This window comes from Dendrobates tinctorius, unplaced genomic scaffold, assembly GCF_039654945.1.
Source record: "Dendrobates tinctorius isolate UK_male_01 unplaced genomic scaffold, ASM3965494v1 ptg000016l, whole genome shotgun sequence".
Lineage (NCBI taxonomy): Eukaryota > Metazoa > Chordata > Amphibia > Anura > Dendrobatidae > Dendrobates > Dendrobates tinctorius.
In genome coordinates this window covers 14,918,906-14,940,621 of record NW_027361684.1, presented here as the reverse complement: position 1 = coordinate 14,940,621, position 21,716 = coordinate 14,918,906, and the positions used below count along the sequence as shown (strand labels likewise).

Below are 21,716 nucleotides of genomic sequence, written 5' to 3'. Positions count from 1 at the left end.
TACAAAATATAACTTTTAATAATAGTGTGTGCTTTTGTATGTTCATTACTGTTGCTATGTTCCTTTCCTGAGCTTTGCATAGTGTCTGTCAGTAACTAGTAACGAGGTCAATTAAGCGGGACAGTAGCATTTGCGACGGCCGATTCTGCGGTTCTCTGGGATATAAACTTCAGCCAGAGAAATCTGTCAGCGGTTCTGTCATAGAGAAAACAGGAATGTATGACCGAACTGAGTGTTCCTATGTAGTGGGTCTCGAGAGAGATAGCTGTCAGCCGAATAATCGCATTTGGCCAACAGCTAGCTATTGTGTATGGGGGCTTTAGATTTATTCAAGGACAATATATTACAGATGTTACATTACATTAGGGATGAACGGACCTGTGGATGTTCGGGTTCGGCCGAACTTTAGTCCAAAGTTTGATTCAAGTACCAGAACTTTATCCCGGACCACCTTGTTCTACCTTGTTGGTATGTAGCATATGAGGTGGTGATGCTGCAACGGAGACAGATGAGCAGCAGGGTGAGAACTCTGAAAGCGTGCACACACTGCCAACAATTTCAGCAGAAGCACTGACACATGTAAGTACTTTTTAAGGAAGCTCTGCACCACCAAATTCAGTACATGCACCAAGCTAGAAATGTGTGTCAAACTGGCTAGGCCCAGAGCTGTTACGAGATTTTGCCCATTATCGCACACCACCAGGCTGGACTTGAGGTTCACCAGCACCAACCACTCATCTGTCTGCTGTTTGATGCCTGTCCACATCTCCTGCGCGGTGTGGAATTTGCCTCCCAAACAGATGAGTTTCAGAACAACCTGGCTGTGCTGAAGTTGGTGGTGCAGGTCTTACTGTGACCAGATGAGGAGGCAATAGAGGAAGCGGAGTAGGAGGAGGAGGCAACACGGACAGAGAAATGTCTAGCAATCCTCAGTGGTGGTAGAACATGCACTAGAATGCCTTCTGCCTCTGTCCCAGCCACCACAACATTTACCCAGTGGGCAGTAAGGGAGATATAACGTCCACGTCCACTTAGTGATTCACGTATCAGTGGTTATGTGGACCTTGCCACTGATGGCATTGAGCAGTGCACACCTGATTTGGTCCACATATGTGTGCAGCACAGGGAAGGACCAATTGGCAAAGTAGTGGGGGCTGGGAACAACGTTCTGTAGGACAGCCACAACCATCAGTTTTTTAAAACTGCCCATCTTCACCAGCTGGAACAGCAGCATTTCAAAGGCAAGTCATTTGAAAATGTTGTCATTCAGGATCATGGCTTGTGGGTGGGTATGGGGATATTTCCACTTTCTCTCGTGGGTTTTGGGGATTGAGAGCTGAACACTTCAATGGAACGGTGTGGAGATGCTCCGTGACACTGCTGGTAGTGTTGGTGGTGCTGTCACATCCTCTCTTTGTTGGGAGGCAGGTGGCCCTGTTGATCGTGAGAAGGAGGAAGAAGCCAAAACCGCAGCAGAAGAGAGAGCAGGAGGAGGCTCAGACCTGTTATGCTTTTTCAGGTGTGTACGCCACTGCAATTTGTGCTTGGTATTCAGATGCCTTGTCATGCAATAGTGCTCAGGTCTAGAAAATTTATGCCGTGCCTCAGGCTCTGACAGCACAGCATGCACACCACACATCACTTGTCGTCAGTACACTCCCTGAAGAAATATCACGACAGGGTGCTCTTTTGAGTTGACTTTGGTGTGCTGATTTCAGTGGTGTGGTGGGCAGTAGAAGTCGACATACTGGCTAGGGGCCACCAGCTGTGGTATTGCACCCTGCTCCCTCTTTTGCTGTGATGCTGGGGCAGCGTGGCCACCTCCTCTTCCTCCGAACTGCACCGATCATTAGAATGGCATTCACTCCATGTGGAGTCTAGGACCTCATCATCCCATACATCACCTATCACCCACTCCTCATGCTTGCCCTCTTTGCCGGTCGACACACTGCAGAAAGACGAAGCAGTTGGCACTTGTGTTTTGCCATCCTCTGAGATTTGCTAGAGTGGTCCAATTACCTTGTGCACTAGCCCTCTCACGTACTCATCCTCCAACAAAACAAGTGGTTGGGAATTAGTGCACTCAGTCTCTTCCACTGCTGTGGCAGGGCCAGGTGGATGGGCCATGGAATCCCAGCCAGCGAAGTTATCAAAAGGCAGATGAGACTGCTGCTTGACTTTGGGCTCAGACTGCATGACTGATTTGCAAGGGTGTGAGCTGGAAAAAAAAATGCCCATGGCCCTGAGGTGCCAACTCTGCGCTTTCTGCAGGGGGACTGGGTGGAAGACAATGCAAAGGAACTGGAGGAGCTCTCATTCATTCAATCTAATACTGGCTCAACATGTTCTGGCCTCACCATTCAGTCAGCGGTACTCAGGCCTACGAAATGACGCAGAACGTCCTGTAACCTACGTGCACCTGAGGAGGATGATGGACTTGGACATGTAACAGGCACAGATCAACCATGCCCTCCCCTGCAGCAGCTACACCATCACTACCAGCAGCGCCATGACCATGCCTTTATTTGATGCTCTCCTCATGTTTTTCTCCCTAAAAAAAATCCCAGTAGAGAAAAGGCTGCATTAGGGCACCCTGCACCAAGCTGTTAGGCACTATGCACCAGACTGTATTACGGGCACACTACACCAGGCTGTATTACGGGCACGCTACACCAGGCTGTCTTATGGGCACGCTACACCAGGCTGTATTACAGGCACGCTACACCAGGCTGTATTATGGGCCTGCTACACCAGGCTGTATTACGGGCACTCTACATCATGCTGCATTACAGGCAGGGTGCAATGCTCGCCAGCTATACTCCTGTTAATAAACAGTTATATGAATCAGAAAATTTACCACCAATCATGTCTCTTGTGTAATTCAGGAATACCTTTTCCATTTTTCACGTTGGCTTCCTAGCATGATGCGCTCTTAATGGAGTAATTTAAGTGCTCTTACCACTGATCAATAGAAACTCATCCGTAATATCAAACAAACAACAAAAATCCAAACTAATTACAAATGACAGACAGTGATTGATCACATAACCATTGTCTCTTTAATCTTAGGACAGTGCAGAGGAACACTGAACCACAGAACAGAACTGTGTGGCTTCCTAATGTCTTGTCTTCTTTGGAATTTTCACAATGGCTACAAAGTTTAGACGTACATAAAGCAAACACGAGATTTTATCTTGCATGAACTAAAACCATTCAGTGAATTATATCACTGTACATTTTACCTGGCGCTATTTACAACCCCTTTAATAGCGTTCCAATGTTGTCCAGCTGCCTAAGGGCTCATTCAGACGTCCATGCAAATCGGTCCGATCTTGGACTGCAATGCACAGACTGGCTGCGGGTCTCCCGACCCAAGCGTCAGTGAGTTATATATTTCTCTGAGCCTATCAAACTTGGGTCGGGAGACCCACGGCCAGCTGTGCATTAGAGATCCGTGCCTGGATCAATTTGCATAGACGTCTGCATTAGCCCTTACTTAATGCGTGGCTATCGGAAGGAAATGAACTTTATTTCCCCAAAGAGCTGCCGACTTTCAGTCATTGAGGTGTGCACGGAGCGGCTTCAGTCACTGATGATTACAGCATTGTGAGCAGTGGCTGTAAGCACATCCGCACTTTAATTTACAGCTCGCTCCGCACAGTTACACTCCAGAGGGAGCTGTCAATCAAAGTGTTGGGGCGTGTTTACAGCTGCGACTCACTGTATAGTGAGCAGCGACTGTAGCTACTTCTATGGCTGAAACCTCTTGGTAGCTGTGCCTTCAGTAAGGCATTCAGACGTTTTTGGAATGTTATTAACCTATAGATTAACCCTATATCTGCAGGTTAATAGAGTTTTTGGACTAGACAGGTTCCCTTTAGACTATTCGATGAAGAAACATTGCCGTGAAAAGTTTTCCTAAACACAGTATTTCTTGATGCAGATTTGCCATGGTCTGTAATTGAGTCAATATTTTGTCTTGGGGTGGTGTAATGTACAGGTCTATAAAAAGTAGGTATCAGCACACTGAAATTTATATCGCTGTAGTAAAAGTAGACTACTCCCAGAAATGGCAGAGTCAAAGTCAGTCGACAAACAAGTAGTTATGAATCTAGTAGAGCTCAATCCTAAAAAGTAACACGTGTTATATGTGTGCAGTGTGCCCAGAAGAAAGCAAAGCCCTTTGGGTAATTTGTAGTCTTGCAATCAGACTTTTTGTGTCTTAATGCAACTTTCGCAACATATTAAATAAAATCCACATACTAACAGAATTTATATCCAAAACCTTAAAAATCGGTCAGCCAATACATATTAGGTGTAGTCTCTCTGTAAATGGAAATCCAATATCAACATCCACTTTCTATCTGCCATGTAATACTAAATTTCCCCTGCAATGGCTGCAGCAGAATATTTTAAAAGTTGTTCTCAGGTGTATTAAAAATATTGTAAAGTGTGAATATCCACTGATATTGATGATGCCGTAAGAGCTCAGAAATTATTACACTGATCGACACATTTTCAATGGTTCAACGAGCACTGTCAGTTGACTCTGGTTTCTATAGTATTGAAGAGCTTTCTTTTTACTACAACATAAATTGTGGAGATAATGCATGGAATTTTAAATATTATTTCTGCAAACATAAAGATGCACATAGAGGAAACTTAATTAACTGTATGTAATTAAATTTACTATAACATATCTAAACCACAGTGAAAACTCTTAATTGGAATGCACCATGCAGAAATAGCAATTGGCAGTAGGATCAGATGGCTCTCTCTAGACTATTGAGACTGCAGAAGGCATAGACTGTCTGTTTACCAGTCAACCATTGTGTGGAAGACTAGAGGGTGCGGCAATATTTTAGCAATCATAGAAGTATGTCAGAATAGATTAATTTTCATTATATACAGTGGATATATAGACTCTGCACACCCCTGTTAAACATGTAAAAAATCATACCAAGAAGAATCATTTCAGAACTCTTTCCACCTTTAATGTTACCCATAATCTGTACAAATCCATTGAGAAACAAACTGAAATCATTTTGAGGGGAGAAGTAAAAATAGCAAAAATAATAATGTGGTTGTATAAGAGGAAACTCTTATAATGAGGGATGTACTTGTGTTTAGACACAGTCAATCACATTTAAACTCATGTTGTGTAGTAGTCAGTACACTGCTGTAATCATTTACAGTGATTCTGATTAACCCAATATAAATGTTAGCTGTTCTAGTAGGATTTTCCTGACATTTTCTTTGTTTAATTTTGCAGCAAAAAGCCGTGAGCAGCTAACACAGCAAAGGGATCTCCTAGTTGAAAGCTATCAGGAAAAAGATACATAAAGTTTTCCAAGGCACTAGCAATATCATGGAACACTGTGGAGACTATTATAAAAAAGTGGCTTAAATTTGGCACAATAGTAAACATTTTCTGTTATGTTTACAACAGTGATATTACCTAGAACTGAACGATGCTCAAAAATGATGAAAAGACAAGAAAATTGGTCCAAGAAGCTTCCAAAAGACCTACAGCAACATTAAAGGAGCTGCAGGAGTTTTAGCAGGTACTGTTTGTGTACATATGACACCAATCTCTCACAATCTCTCATATTCTTCAAATGTTTAGTCTGTGGGGTAGGGTGGCAAGACAGAAGTCTTTTCTTACAAAGAAAAACATCCAAGTGTAATAAGGAGCAGTGAAATCCCTGAAGAGCCCTTGCAGGATGTACCTTTAATGAGGAGAGCCAGGAAAAATTAAGTGGAACCAAATTGTGCTAGTAGATTTGCAGGGTGGGTGACTTCATGTGCTGGACCAGATCAGGTGATCCACAGGAAGGACTTCCTTCACATAAAAAGCCTGGGCACCAAACCGCAGTCAGATTTGACGCTAGTGAAGAAATCAGAGCAGACGTGCTCCAGAGACGCCGCTGAGACCAGCGTGACAGGCCTCAGAGGGAAGTCTATGCAACCAAAGTGCCAGTCATCACCTGGCAAGGTCTGGATTCCCTTCAGGAGAACTCCAAGTTCTGCCTACGCTGGTCAGGACCAAGATCCGCACCCTGCGCTGGTCAAGTCCCCGGAGTTGTCTGTCAAAAGCCGAGGCCTAGTCCTCTCTGCCCCAAGCCAAAGAGACTTCAGCTGATTGTCAAGCCGAGAAGATCCATGAGACTAAGATGGGAGAGACACCTGCAATTGCAGAGGAACAACGCGAGTGAGGAGTGCCATCACTTCCGGCTATAACCTACGGTATCGGGGTCAGCTGGGATTAGAACAACAGGTTTGGAAGAGGAGCGGTTGCTGCGTGAGAGGACGAACTATGTCTAAAAGAGACATGTGGTCTAGTGGGAAAACCCAGTGTCCCCTGCTAGGGCCAGAACTGCAGTGAGAACTTACATGCTGACTTTAAATCAATGTAAAGTTACTGCTGTATACAAATAGAACTATATCGATCCCTGGCTGTAAAAATTTAATTATTTTTACTTCACTCCCCAATGGAATATAATTCTGTGGCACACCTATTGTGTCAATATGATCACTGCACAGTGAATTCATGGAGAGGTGTAATTTGTAAAATAGGGTCACTTATAGGGGGTTATGCTGTTTTGGCACCTCAAGGGCTCTCCCACTTGGTCATGACACCTGGAAACCATAGCAGTAAAGTCTGCACTAAATTATGGCATCAATTCCCTTCTGAGTTTTGTAGTGTGCCTCAAAATTAGTTCCTGAATTACGTGTAAGGTTGTTATGAACTGGTGACCGAGGAGGATGGCAGGATTAGGCTAGGCCACCAGGAAACCAGAAAGATTGGTAACTTAGCGGATTGCAGACCCCTAATCCTAACAACACAACTAGCAGTAGCCGTGGGGCATACCTACGTTGCCTTAGACGCCTCGGCACAGCTGGAGAGCTAACTAAGCCTAAAGCAAGAAAGGTGAAATCTAAACTGCCCCGGAGTAGAACCCCAAAGGAATAGATAGCCCCCAACATATATTGTCGGTGAGACAAGATGAGACACAAACGCAGGCAGAAAATAGACTGAGCAAATTACAGTATGTGGCCCAAACTGACTAGATAGGATAGGAAAGGAAAGACACTATCTGCAATCACGCAAAAACCCTAAAAATCCAACATGTCTGATGTACAAAAAAAACACTGAGGTCTCACGACTACTCCCCCACTATATCAGCATTCTGGTATGAACTGGCAGCAAAGCAAAAGAGACTACTATAACAGGGGACTAAACAAACTGACACAAGCTGTAACATATGGAGCGGGGTCCAGCACTGCCCCAGCAGGGAGCATGCTGAACCCTCACAGCAAAGCAGAAAGAGGCAAAACCAGATCAGATGCAAAGGATTAGCAAATCAACAACTTAACTGAAAAATGCAGGATCAGGCAGGAGACAGCAGACCTCAGAATACACAGGAAGAAACTAATCACCAGCAGCCACTGAAGGAAGCCTGCTCACTTAAATACTCCAGTCATTAACCCCTGATTTCCAATAATCATCAGATGGCAGACTTCGGCCAGCTCCACTACCCACAGTAACCACCAGAGGGAGCCCCAACTCAGAAGTCAAATCGAGAGAGTTCACAACATAGGGTATTGGCGTACTCAGTAGAAAATGCACAACAAACTGAGAGGTCCATTTTTTCCTATTAGAACTTAAAACATTGCAAATTTAGGGCTAAAACAATATTTTAGCTGTAAAAATGTAAATATTCTTTCTTCACCGCCCAATGGTATAAATTTCTGTGAGGCATATGTGGTGTCAACATGCTCACTGCACCCCTAGATGAATTCATTGAGAGTAAAGTTTGCAAAATGACATCACTTATGGAGGGTTTTTTCTGTTCTGGTACTTCAGGGACTCTGCCAATGTGACATGGCATCCTCAAACCATTCCAGCAAAATCTGAACTCCAACTCCAATATGTCACTTCTTCCCTTCTGAGCTTTGCACTGTGCCTCAAAGTAATTTTTGACCACATATGGGAGATTCGTATGCTCAGGACAAATTGCACAACAAATTGTACGTTGCAATTTCTCTTGCTATCCTTGTGAAAATAAAAATTTGGTGCTAAAAGAATATCTTTGTGGGAAAAATGTAATTTTTTATTTTAATAGCTCAACGTTAGAAACTTCTGTGAAGCACCTGAGGGGTCAAGGTGCTCACCATTCATCTACATACTTTCCTGGAGGGGTCTAGTTTCCAAAATGAGGTCACTTGTGTATGTGTGTGTGGGGATGGGTTTTACTGTTTAAGCACATCAGGGGCTCTCCAAACGCGTCATGGCATAAACTAATGATTCCAGCAAATTTTAAGTTAAAAAAGTCAAATGGTGCTCCTTCCTTTTCGAGCCCTCCGTGCACAAAACAGTAGTTTTCCTCCAAACATGGGGTATCGGCATACTCAAGAGAAATCACACAATAATTTTTGGCGCCCATTTTCTCCTGATACCCTTATGAAAACAAAAAAAATGGGGCTAAAAGAACATTTTGGTGCAAAAAAAATTGGATTTTTTTGTTTTCACTGCTCAACTCTATACATTTCTGTGAAGCACCTGGGGGTTTCAAGGTGCTTACCACACATTTAGATAAGTTCCTTGAGGGATCGAGTTTCCAAAATGGGGTCACTTGTGGGGTGTTTCTACTGTTTACGTACAACAGTGGCTCTCCAAACACAACATGGCGTCCGCTCCCAATTCCAGACAGTTTTGTGTTCAAAAAGTCAAGTGGGGCTGCTTTCCTTTCTAGCTCTACCGGGAGTCCAAACAAGTTTTCCCCCAGATAAGGAGTATCAGCGTTCTCAGGAGAAATTGCATAACAAATTTTGGGGTTCATTTTCTCCTGTTACCCTTGTGAAAATAATAATATTGAGGGGTGTGGTTTTTAGAATGGTGTCACTTTTGGTTATTTTCTGTCTTATAAACCCTCAAAGTCACTTCAAATGTGATGTGGTTTCTAAAAAAAAAATAGTTTTGTAAATTTTGTTGGAAAAATGAGAAATTGCTGGTCAACTTTTAACTGTTCCAACTTCCTAAAAAATAAAAAATGTTTCAAAAAGTGGGTTGATGTAAATTAGAGATGAGTGAAATGTTATGTATTAACTATTTTGTGTGACATAACTCTCTGATTTAAGGGCATAAAAATTTGAAAATTGCGAAATTTTACAAATTTTCCCCAAATTTTCGATTTTTTCACAAATAAACACAAGTAACATTGAACAAATTTTACCAGTATCATGAAATACAAAATGTCATGAAAAAAACAATTTCAGAATTCCTTGAATCGTTAAAGAGTTATTACCTTATTAAATGACTTTGGTCAGAATTGTACAATTTGGTGTGGTTATGAAGGTGAAAGGGGAACGGGTTAAGTTTTCCATCTGAAAAGATTTCAGTTAGTTTTTTTAATTGAATTGTACAGATTATGGTTGGTATTAAAGGTGGAAAAGATTCTTCTGAAATGATGGTAACAATTGCCAAGCAGTTTAACAGGGGTATGTAGACCATTTATATCCATTGTAATTATATGGAGTTATGATAAATGACTAGGGGTACATACTTTTTAGCACTACATACACTTTATCTTTGACATTTCTTACCTATACATTGAGGAGCACGACTACTCCAGAATGGCCGTGTTGCATTGAGACAGGTTAAGACATGTGGACCATGTAATTGGTAGCCTGTGTTACAGTAGAAATATGCTTCTCCTCCTGGGTGCAAGCTGGTGACGGATACATCGCCATAGGCAGGTCTTCGAGGGAATCCACAGCTGAGGACATAGGCTGCAAAGAGACAGACATAACTCAGTTAGAAAAAACCTCGAAAAGTGTATTCACTGTTTGGAAATCCAAGTTTATATTGTATGATGGCCCCTTTAAATTCTGAGATTATATCAAATGCTAGAGTCTTAATACAAATAATCCAGAAGGAATGCTAGCAGTAATATATAGCATATCACATTACTTCTAATACAAGAGTTTCCGATTATATTTGTTCATCAGAAATATCTCTACCTACAAATGTTTGGTAACAATAAATGTCAGAAAGAATCCCTGCACTTTACTTGTCCATATGGGATTATTTTGGGCTAATCCAAAATCATCTATGTATCACAAACAGCGCTGAAGATCACATCGATTGTGTAGCTCAAAGGTTCTCCTGCTCGAGTGATGGATTAGCTGAAATAAAGTTATAATGCCCCATCTCCATCTTACGATGGATTTGCTGGCCTGGGTGCTTGGCACCACTCATTAACTCCCAGCTTGATAAATTAGCCGTGCTGCTTTCCTAATGGGACCCATAAAATATTTCCTCTGTGTCCGTGGCACAAAGCACAACAGATACCAAAAGGGAAGAGATGTCACGCAGGGATTGGCGAGTAACGCAGAGTAAATGTGGAGCGTAATTCACTCACTAATTGCCTCCCAGTGATATATTTCTCTTTATTATATCTGCGGCGTGTGCTAAACAAAGCAAGAATGCAACTCTGAGACAACACATGTACCTATAATGAGAACCAGACTGATGAATTTTTTACTTACACTTCTAGAGGAAGAGGCAATAAATTTATTATACAAGGATATATTTCTGGGTCTTCCCTGCACTTCAGAGGAAACTAAGTTACGAGGAATAGCTGCTGCTAAGCTCATAAAAAGCCAAACATAGCAAGCATTCTGCCATGTTATATTACTGCACTGCCATTGTATGGCCCAGATGGTCCCTTCCAACTCTACGATTCTATGATTCTATGGACAGACATCTGACTGGGATGATTTAGCGAATCCTGCTTTGAGCAGGGGGTTGGACCAGATGGCCCAGGAGGTCCCTTCCAACTCTACGATTCTATGATTCTATTCTTGTCTATTCGTTATAACACTCTAGGAAAACTGCTACATTGTGTTCAGTGTTGGACCTGATGGGAGAGTGCATGATGCAGGAGCTGGACCTGATGGGAATGCGCTTGACATAGGAGTTCAAGTACCCCCAAGACCACCATCAATGGCATTTTTTACCCATGAAGCCAGTATCCTGCCCTCCATTGGCAAGTGGTAGGAATTCCTGGTTTGGCTACATATCTTAAGCCATATGGAAAAGTTTGTTATTCCCCTGTCGAGATGTCCTAAGTTGGTGCGGGCTCTGGACCTGAGCATGCTTCACACAAAGCAGGTGCCGGCTGTGTTATATTGCTGGTATCTCTCTCTAACTACAGTTCCATATGGTTTGATACATGTGTTTTTTCCCTAACAATAAGTAACTATATACTTCTAAAAGCATTGAAATAAACCACCACCTTACTCTACTACACTGGGGTATATGTCTCAATTCTGTCTGCAGTGTGGAATTTGTCCACTAACTCCTTTTACCTTCTGATCTCTAACAACAGTGACAAGAGCTAGCTCCGATCGCTGCTGATTGACAATTTACCATAAATGGCACTGTCAATTCTTTCCATTGTTCATTGACAGTTCAAAAATAAAGTAAAAAGGAATTAAAAATGTTTTAAAATAATATGAAAAAATATATGTTTAAATCACACCTCAACCTTTCCTAGTTCAAAAATAAAAAAAATAAATAATAAAAAAACTAATCCTATATGGTATGCCTGCATCCCATTTTTGAAAATGTAAAATTAACTAACAAATTTCCTTAAAGAGGAAAAAAGCAACAGGCCCCATAAAAATACAATAAAATGTGATCAAAACATCGTAGTTACCTCAAAATGGTATTTATAAAAAACATTAGCTCACCACACAAAGATTAAATCCCCATTTAGGTCCATCGATGGAAAAGTAAAAAATTTATGGAATTCTGAAAAGGGTGACACAAGCCAAGGATTTTTAAACAAAGTTCAGATTTTTTTTTAGTGATTAATATGTGAAAAATGTAGAAATTGTTGTGATGGTACTAACACGAAGAATCATACTGCCGTATCATTTTTACATGGTGAAAAATATCAAGAGTACGGAGACTATATACTCTGGAGTGATGAGACCAAGATAAATGTTTTTGGAACTGATGGCCTCAAATGTGTATGGCGCCACAATGATGAGGCGTACAAGGGAAAATGTATGGTGCCTACAGTGAAACTTGGTGGTGGTAGTGTACTTATGTGGGACTGCATGAGTGCTGCTGGTGTCGGACAGCTACATTTCATTGATTGCATCATGAATTCACAGATGTACTGCTTTATATTGATAAAGAAGATGCTGCCATCACTCACTCAGATGCCACCATCACTCCATGCCCTTGGTAGACGTGGGCTTTTCCAACATGACAATGATCCAAAACATATATCCAAGGACACTGTTGCATTTCTGAAGAAGGTAAATTAGTGGCCAAGTGTCTCCTGATCTGAACCCAATCAAACACCTTTGCGTAATACTGATGAGACAAGTTGAGCATCACTGTCCATCCATCATCCAGGCTCTAAAAGAGGTTGCTTTTAAAGAATGGATCAAGATAGATGTTGCAAAATGTCTCCAACCTCTTTATTCCATGCCTAGAAGACTTGTTGCTGTCCTTAAAAATCATGAAGGTCATAGAAAATACTAGATGTAGTAGTTTTTGATGTGGGGTGTACTCATTTTTGCATTACCTAATTTGAGTAAAACTGAAGATTTTGTAATTAAGGTTATATCATTAACTTTACTTTCATGTTATGGGTTATAAGGGTATGTGCACACGTTGCGGATTCCTGTGCGGATCCGCAGTGGATTTGGCCCTGTAGATCCACTGCGGATTCGCCAGAGACTACAGCACAATGTTAACCAATGGAAAAAAAAAACGCTGTGTACATGCTGCGGAAAATTCCGCGCGGAGATGCAGCAGTTTATTTTCCGCAGCATGTCAATTCTTTGTGCGGATTCTTCTGCATTTTTAAACCCATTCCTTTATAGGAATCCGCAGGTGTAAAAACGCAGGCGAAATTCACACAAAATCCGCAGTAATTCCGCAGTAAAACGCAGGTCATTTTACCTGCGGATTCTGCAGATTCCGAGCGGAAAAATCCGCACACGAATCTGCAACGCGTGCACATACCCTAAAAATGTTCCATGGAACTCAATCTCGCCAAAATTGTGGAAATTGTTCTGTGTTCAGTGGGATATTGATTAACATCTTACCTTCAAAGGGGGTGTACTCAGTTTAGCTGAGCACTCTGTATACATAAAAGTAAATATTTTCCTTGGATCAAACACAATGTGAATCTCATAAATTAAATATTGTTTCAGGCAATCACTGCACACAACCAGGTACTATAAGTAGTGCAGTTTCGCTACCTAATTTTTTATGTAGATTATCTATAAATTATACATGTGAACAATTGTGAACATCTGTTTCAATTATACAAGGGGTGACCTGTGATCACAATTATGATCATTGCCAATAGCGTAATATGCAAAACTTGTGATTGCATATCGAATGTAATTAAATTTTCTAGCAATCTCGAATTTGTGACTGCTTATGTAACATAGGTCACAGAGGGGAGAATGGGGAGGATTGGAATAATAAATATTAATCATCATGATCATATTTGAAAGCGTGAGTAAGAATAAAAGTGATTATTTTTAAGTAATATTAGGTAGAATTATTAAATATTATATGATTCACTACACTGCACTATCCTAGGATGTTAAAGCAATATTGAAATTTGGTACCAGTCGAACCAAATCATTGGCAGGTGACACCAAGGTAAAATAAAATTGAATTTTTTTCACTGTTTTATAAAGTGTTGTCATTTTGATAGGATCTCCCTTCTCTGTGCCTCCACATACAGTGGGGAAAAATATTTAGTCAGCAACCAATTGTGCAAGTTCTCCCACTTAAAAAGATGAGAGAGGCCTGTAATTGACATCACAGGTAGACCACAACTATGAGAGTCAAAATAAGAAAACAAATCCAGAAAATCACCTTGTCTGATTTGGGAAGACTTATTTAGCAAATTATGTTGGAAAATAAGTATTTAGTCACCTAAAAACATGCAAGATTTCTGGCTCTCACAGACCTGTAACTTCTTCTGTAAGAGGCTCCTCTGTCCTCCACTCATTACCTGTAGTAAAGGCACCTTTTTGAACTTGTTATCAGTATAAAAGACACCTGTCCACAACCTCAAACAGTCACACTCCAAACTCCACTATGGTGAAGACCAAAGAGTTGTCGAAGGACAAGAGAAACAAAATTGTAGCCCTGCACAAGGTTGGGAAGACTGAATCTGCAATAGGCCAGCATCTTGGTGTGATGAAATCAACTGTGGAAGCAATAATAAGAAAATGGAAGACATACAAGACCACTGATAATCTCCATCGATCTGGGGCTCCCCGCAAGATCTCACCCCGTGGGGTCAAAATGATTACAAGAACGGTGAGCAAAAATCCAAGAACCACACTGGGGGACCTAGTGAATGACCTACATAGAGCTGGGACCACCGTAACAAAGGCTACCATCAGTAGCACACTACGTCACCAGGGACTCAAATCCTGCAGTACCAGACGAGTCCCCCTGCTTCAGCCAGTACATGTCTGGGCCCGTCTGAAGTTTTCTAGAGAGCATTTGGATTATCTAGAAGAGTATTGAGAGACTGTCATATGGTCTGATTAAACCAAAGTAGAACTGTTTGGTAGAAACAAAACTCGTCATGTTTGGAGGAGACAGAATGCTGAGTTGCATCCAAAGAACACCATACCTACTGTGAAGCATGGGGAAGGCAACATCATGCTTTGGGGCTGTTTCTCTTCAAAGGGACCAGGACGACTGATCCGTGTACATGAAAGAATGACTGGGGCCATGTATCATGATATTTTGAGTGCAACCCTCCTTCCATCAGCACGGGCATTGCAGATGAAACGTGGATGGTTTTTTCAGCATGATAATGATCCCAAGCACACCACTAGGGCAATAAAGGAGTGGCTTCGTAAGAAGCATATGAAGGTCCTGGAGTGGCCTAGCCAGTCTCCAGCTCTCAACCCCATAGAAAACCTTTGGAGGGATTTGAAAATCCGTGTAGCCCAGCGACAGGCCCAAAACATCACTGCTCTAAAGGAGATCTGCATGGAGGAATGGTCCAACATACCACCATCAGTGTGTGCCAACTTTGTGAAGACTTACAGAAATCTTTTGACCTCTGTCATTGTCAACAAAGGATATATAACAAAATATTGAGATGAACTTTTGTTAATGACCAAATACTTATTTTCCACCATAATTTGCAAAATAAATCTTGCCAAATCAGACAAGGTGATTTTCTGGATTTGTTTTCTCATTTTGTCTCTCACAGTTGTGGTCTACCTACGATGTCAATTACAGGCCTCTCTCATCTTTTTAAGTGAGAGAACTTGCACAATTGGTGGCTGACTAAATACTTTTTTCCCCCACTGTACTAATAATGTCCCCTCCGTGCCTCTGTGTAATAAAAGTGTCTCACCTATACCTTTATGCAGTATTAATACGCCACCTCTGTGCCTCCACATAGTAATAGTGCCCTCTCTGCTCCTCAATATAGCAAGAGCGACCCCCTCTATACCGCTATATAGCAATAGTGCCCCCTCTATACTGCCAAATAGTAATAGTGTCCCCTCCGCATCTCCATATAGCAATAGTGCCCCCTCTATACCACCATATAGTAATAGTGTCCCCCTCTGTACCCACACATAGTAAAGTATCCCCTCTGTGTCTCCATATAGCAATAGTGCCACCTCTATACTGCCATATAGTAATAGTGTCCCCTCCACATCTCCATATAGCAATAGTGCCCCCTCTATACCACCATATAGTAATAGTGCCCCCTCTGTGCCTCAACATAGTAGTAGTGCCCTGTCTGTGCCTCAATATAGCAATTGTGCCCGCTATGTGGTAAAAGTACTTTTCATATTATAATACTGCCACTTCTGTGCTTCCATATAATAATAGTCCCACCGCTATGCCACCATATAGTAATAGTGCCTCTTTGTACCTCTTCATAGTAACAGTGCCCCCTTCTGTGCCTCTATATAGTAATCTGGCAATAATGACATTCCCTACTTGATCCCAAACCTCCTGCAGAGTTCATAGCCCGCCAGAGTGAGTGGTAGTATCCTTGCTCTGAGGACACGGGTAAGGTGCACCCAAGCAGCCCATTGTTGGACAGGCCCATCTGGCATTTGCCATAATTGTCAGACAGGCAGTCCAGCCCTGCCGACAGATCCTGACAATGAAGATGACAGTGCTAGTTTTCCTCTGTCTCCCTTTCATGGCTTTTCCCTTGCTCAGCTGCTGCCTGACCACTTGCTGTGCTGGGAACTGATCCAGACTGTTCTGCAGTTCCCTACACATCTGAGTGGCCGAGGGTGGCAAAAGAGGATTCAGAGCCAAGCACTTTATAATTGGGATCTTTACCAATCCTGAAATTAAAGTATTGGCTTATTCCACCAATACGCCTTGACTTTATGAGACATTTTATTTGTTAATCCATTGATTTGTCCTGAAATTTTCTGTATTTTTTTTTTATATTCTCTGTAATTTATTTTTTGATAATAAGTAGTAAATATTTAATAAATTACACTTCAGCATCTGTGATATTTATATGTGACTCCCCGGCCTAGAAAGCTTGGGGAGCTCTTCTTCCTTATATGACTGCAATTTAGTAACTTAGGTACCTGTTGGACCTTATTTGGCCAATAGATGGCAGTAGAGGACAATGGTCCACAGTTAGTGCGCTAGTAGGACGTTCTTGTGATCATTTGTCTAGCGGAACCACTTGACCTGAGGATCAGACTAAACATTTCTTAGTACTAATAACTATTTAACTAATTATTTTTTTCATAAAGTTATGTAATGCAATCAATAATAGCTGGAAGACCAAAGATCACGACATCTGTATTTTTGAGGAGTTAACCCTCTGAGGTGCAGACCATTGTTGTATCAATTAGTTAACAATGTGCACACAATGTTTATGGAGTAAAGTCGTCAAATCCATCGGAATAATTTTAGTTTAATCACATTTTGATTTTCCAGGAATACACAGTTTTATATAGGGCCTTATTCACACATCCATATTTTTTTTTTACTTCTGCAAAAGACAGAGCATGTGTATTGGATGGATTTTTCATCTGCTTTTAGTCAATTTGTCCATTTTTACCATCAGGTTATTTGCAGGAAATTCTTCTGCAAATCCTGATGTGTTGGCAGGAAATAATGCTGGGTAAAATCCGCACGTTTTTGATTAGTTTTTTTCACGGGAGTTTTTGGTGCAGATTTTTCCCCACTCGTTATTATGGGTGAAATCTGCAGCAAGAGTTGGCATGTTGCAGATTTAAATATTCTACTAATCTGCAAAGAAAAAATAAGCAGCATGTGCCTAAGACATCAGGATCTCATTTACTTTGCTGTGACTAGGAAATCCCTCAGGTTTTATCACAAATCTGAGCAGGAAAACAAATTGCGACAAAACTGCAACATGTGCACATACCCTTAATGTTTCATCTGTTTATTTTGAAAGCAAAAAAAACAAACAACTAAATAACCGATGGAAGAAAAAAGATGCACTATGACTTTTTTGGATAGGTGAGTTTGATTAGCAAATACACCATAAAGGCCGGGGTCAGACATGCGAGAAACTCACACAAGTCTCGCATGTCAATACCCGGCACTGCACTCGTACAGGAGCATGCGGCTGCATGTATTTCTATGCAGTCGCACACTCCGGTCCCGAGTGCCGTGTATTGACATGCGAGACTTGTGTGAGTTTCTCGCATGTCTGACCCCGGCCTAAAGCAGGGGTCAGACTTGCGAATACAATGCAAGAAACTCGCCCGAGTCTCTCGCATCAATACCCGGTGGACTGGAGCGTTCAGCTGCATAGAAATACATACTCCGGTACCGAGTGTCGGCGGCAGTGCCGGGTACTGATGCGAGAGACTTGTGCGAGTTTCTCGCATCATACTCGCAAGTGTGACCCCGGCCTAGCTCTGTCTACGTTACAATCAGTTCTGATAAATTGCCCCAAATCCCCAGAATGTGGAGTGTAGGGCTGGATATATTATTGCATTCTTATGCTTTTTTTGTCTAATTTTTGGTGTTTTTCATCTGTTTTTCCTTTGTGCCTAACTCTTCTATTATAACTCTTCTAGCCTTAAAGTCTGTTTTGTATGTCTTCACCAAAAGCTATGTGATGGTCTAATTGTAAACAAGTCCTCCTCCTCTCTGAAGAGACAATTTGCATAATTAATTTCCCAGAGAAGCATTGCATGGCCTCTAAGTCTCCTTACCCTGGCATGTCAAGCATGTCACTCTACACAAGGAGAAATGTTACCCCTTAGATCTCCAGTCACAAAATCCTCATGCAACCAAATCAGATTGCTTGGTTTGCCCTGAGGACAGGCAACAGCCTGAAACACGTGTCTGCAAATTAAGTTTCCAGTTTGGTTTATATCCCAAGTCATGTGGCAAGGCTGTATAAAGGGTTGATATTGACTTTTAGAATTGCTACTACCCATAGGTAGAACTAGAGTTCTAGTCCTCTTCCTCTCTGAAGAAACAATTTGCATATTTAACTTCACCGAGGATCATTGCTTGGCTTATAAGCCTCCTTGCACTGGCACTGGCATTTCAGGCATGTTACTCTCCACAAGGAGAAACATTACCCCTTAGACTCCAGTCAGAGGCCTCTCATACAGCCAAATCAGATCTCTTGCTATGCACTTAGGAGGGGCAACACCCTGAAACACGTGTCTGCAAATTAAGATTCCAGTTTGGTTTATATCCTTAGTCTTATGGCAAGGCTCTTATAAGGGTCAATACTGACTTTTAGAGTTGCTGCTTCCAATAGGTGGCACTAGAGTTCAATACTTCTTCCTCTATGAAGAGACAATTTGCACATTAAAACTATAAAACATGCTAGGGAGAGCTGAGCAAAAAAGCTTCCCAGCTTCCATGTCCTTAGCCACCAAACCACTGCAAACTTGCTACGACTTGCGACATTCCCTACACCTCTTCTCATTACTGTAGTAATAACTGTGACATGATTACATTTGTGTGGCAACGGATGCATGAAGTCATGGTGGTCTATTAATTAGAAGAGGACCCGAGTGGGAGGTTCGCAATGCTCTGGTCTGGCCATCCTCAGGTCCTGCAAAACTTTTTATCAACTCACCTGCTAGGCCATCTTCATTATTCCTAAGACTGATCCATTTTGGGACTTAGCCCTCCCCTGTCCTGTTACCTGTATGAGATTTAGCATTGTATGGTTCTGCTTCTCTGAGCAAGACAAAATCCCAATTTGTTTCCAGTCACAGTACAGCGTCAATTCTCCACGCCGCTGTGAATCTTCACACTGTGCCTAGAAGACTGTGTTACTAGTTTACTATGACAGCAAAGGCACAACTGGAAGCTCCTGGACCCTAATGCCAAATATCTCGCTGGACCCTTAACTTCTATATGCCATTTATAATACTGGTGTCTTGTTATGTAGAGGAGAGAGGACTTAGGTCATGGAACCCTTCAAGCACCGAGGTCAAAGTCCTGATCCCTCTGTGTCCCCTATGGTTATAAAGATGAAAAAAAATAACAAAACATATTGCATGCTTGCATAAATGATAGTGCCCACATGGACCTGTAGCATCCTTGTGTGTATAAGGGACTGTCACATTAAAATCATAGAATCATAGAATGGTAGAGTTGGAAGGGACCTCCTGGGTCATCTGGTCCAACCCCCTGCTCAATGCAGGATTCACTAAATCATCCCAGACAGATGTCTGTCCAGCCTCTGTTTGAAGACTTCCATTGAAGGAGAACTCACCATTTCCCGTGGCAGCGTGTGGATTCATGTCTTTGAGTTGTCCTTTTTTGTGAAACATTTTTATATTTTGCGCAGCTATTTCTAAACTCCCTCATCATCCCACACGAATGCTGGATTTCATAGTGTAACGATCGCTCCCCTTTCTCAGAACTAATGGTATATCAATCCGTATCATTATGCAGAATTATGGTCCTCTCCTGTCCTCCCCTCCCTCGCTGGTACTGGTCTGACTCTGTAAATGGCTGGCTACATTGGAATTTTGGCATCCATTCACAAACCAGGAAAACTGAGATGAACAGAATTAGTGGTTGTGTCCACCTAAGAGACTGACCGGGGACAGACATAGCAACGGGGCAACCTGTGCAGCCGTACAAGGACCCAAGTAGGAAGGGAAGGAAGAGAAAAACAAAGGAGCGCTGCCAACGACGGCAAAATCCCTATCTACAGAAAAAGGAAGTTTATTTACACAACGCGTTTGTGAGCCGACAGTCCTCCTTTATCAGGCATATAATAATCTGGATAACAATCAGATTTATCGAGGTCAGTCCTTAATGGGATAGTAATACGATTGATAAATGGGATATTTGCCTCATTATAGTGAAAAACAAGATAAATGACCACAATTACAAAAGTTGGGCATAAAAAACATACGGTAAATGACTTTACAATCATAAAATGTACGTTTAAAGCATGGAAAATACATATAAAACACAATTAAATAAAGAGAAATTCAGACAATTGTCGAATTAACCTGGAAAAGGTAATGATCTGAATGTAATAGAGCAATAGAAAACAACACAATAGAGCAATATATAAAGGCAACGTTACCAGCAGCGTAGGAATCAATTACTGCTGGTAGTGTTACCTTTATATATTGTTCTATTGTGTCGGGTCTTTCTTATGTATACGTATTATGCCTTTAATGGAGACTATACTCATACTACTTAGTATTATTTGGTGCTGCTATGTATTACATATTGTTCTATCACGGTATGACTTGAGCAGCCTTTTATGATATGGGCTTCTCATTATTTAGCTCAGTATATGCCTGAATATCTGACATCAATAGGACACTATGTCTTTACTATATGGTATGATATTTTATTTTTTATAACAGGCCTCAAAGAGACTGAGCAGTGTACTGTATGTGACTTTTTACACATATTAAACATAAAAAGGGTTTTGGGATGTTTTCTGTTCAGTTCCTCATTATTTTCAAGATTTCTGCTTGCTGTTTGTGAATTGGAACTTTGAAGCCTATAGTAAGCATTTAAAGAGAATCTTTCACCAGGTTTTTGCTCTCCCCATTTGAGAGCAGCATAACGTAGGGGAAGAGACACTAAACCCAGTGATGTGTCACTTACAGGGCTTGCTGTCAATTTGATAAAATCACTGTTTTCTCTTCTGCAGATCTTCCAGTTTTCTTAATGCTGAGCTCTGTATAACCCTCCACACACCACTGATTGGCAGCTTTATGCATACGCTGTGCATAGGCAGATAGCTGACAATCTGTGGTGAGTGCGGGGGTTACACAAGAGCTCATGAATATGGAGGAGTACATGGCAGTAGGTTAATTAGTCATCCAGTGATAATAACCTGCTAATAAATCTGTGATTTTATCAAAACTACAGCATGTAGCCCAGTATGTGACATATTGCTGTAATCAAGGTTTGTGTCACTATGATACGCTGCCCTCAGATTAGATGGCGAAAACCTAGTAACAGATTCCCTTTAAAAAAATTTTAGTATGTGACTGTACATAATCTACATGTGATCTGTATGTGATCTGAATGTGGTCTGTATATGATCTGGATGTGATCCATATGTGATCTGATAATGATCCATATGTGATCTGCATGTGATTCGTATGTGATCTGTATGTGATCCGTATGCAGGGCAAGTGAGGCAAGTTGAGCCAGGTGCTGAAGCGGCAGGCAG

The 21,716-nt window shown here is 41.5% G+C and overlaps 1 protein-coding gene across 2 annotated transcripts in view; it reads right to left on the bottom strand.

The window, feature by feature from the left end:
- Positions 1-21,716, bottom strand: part of SEZ6 (seizure related 6 homolog) — an 879,252-nt gene that overhangs the window by 101,359 nt on the left and 756,177 nt on the right. For both annotated transcript variants that reach the window (XM_073565484.1, XM_073565485.1), the window contains exon 5: positions 9,607-9,792. In XM_073565484.1, coding sequence (XP_073421585.1) covers positions 9,607-9,792 — 186 coding nt within the window. The remainder of the gene's footprint in view (positions 1-9,606; positions 9,793-21,716) is intronic.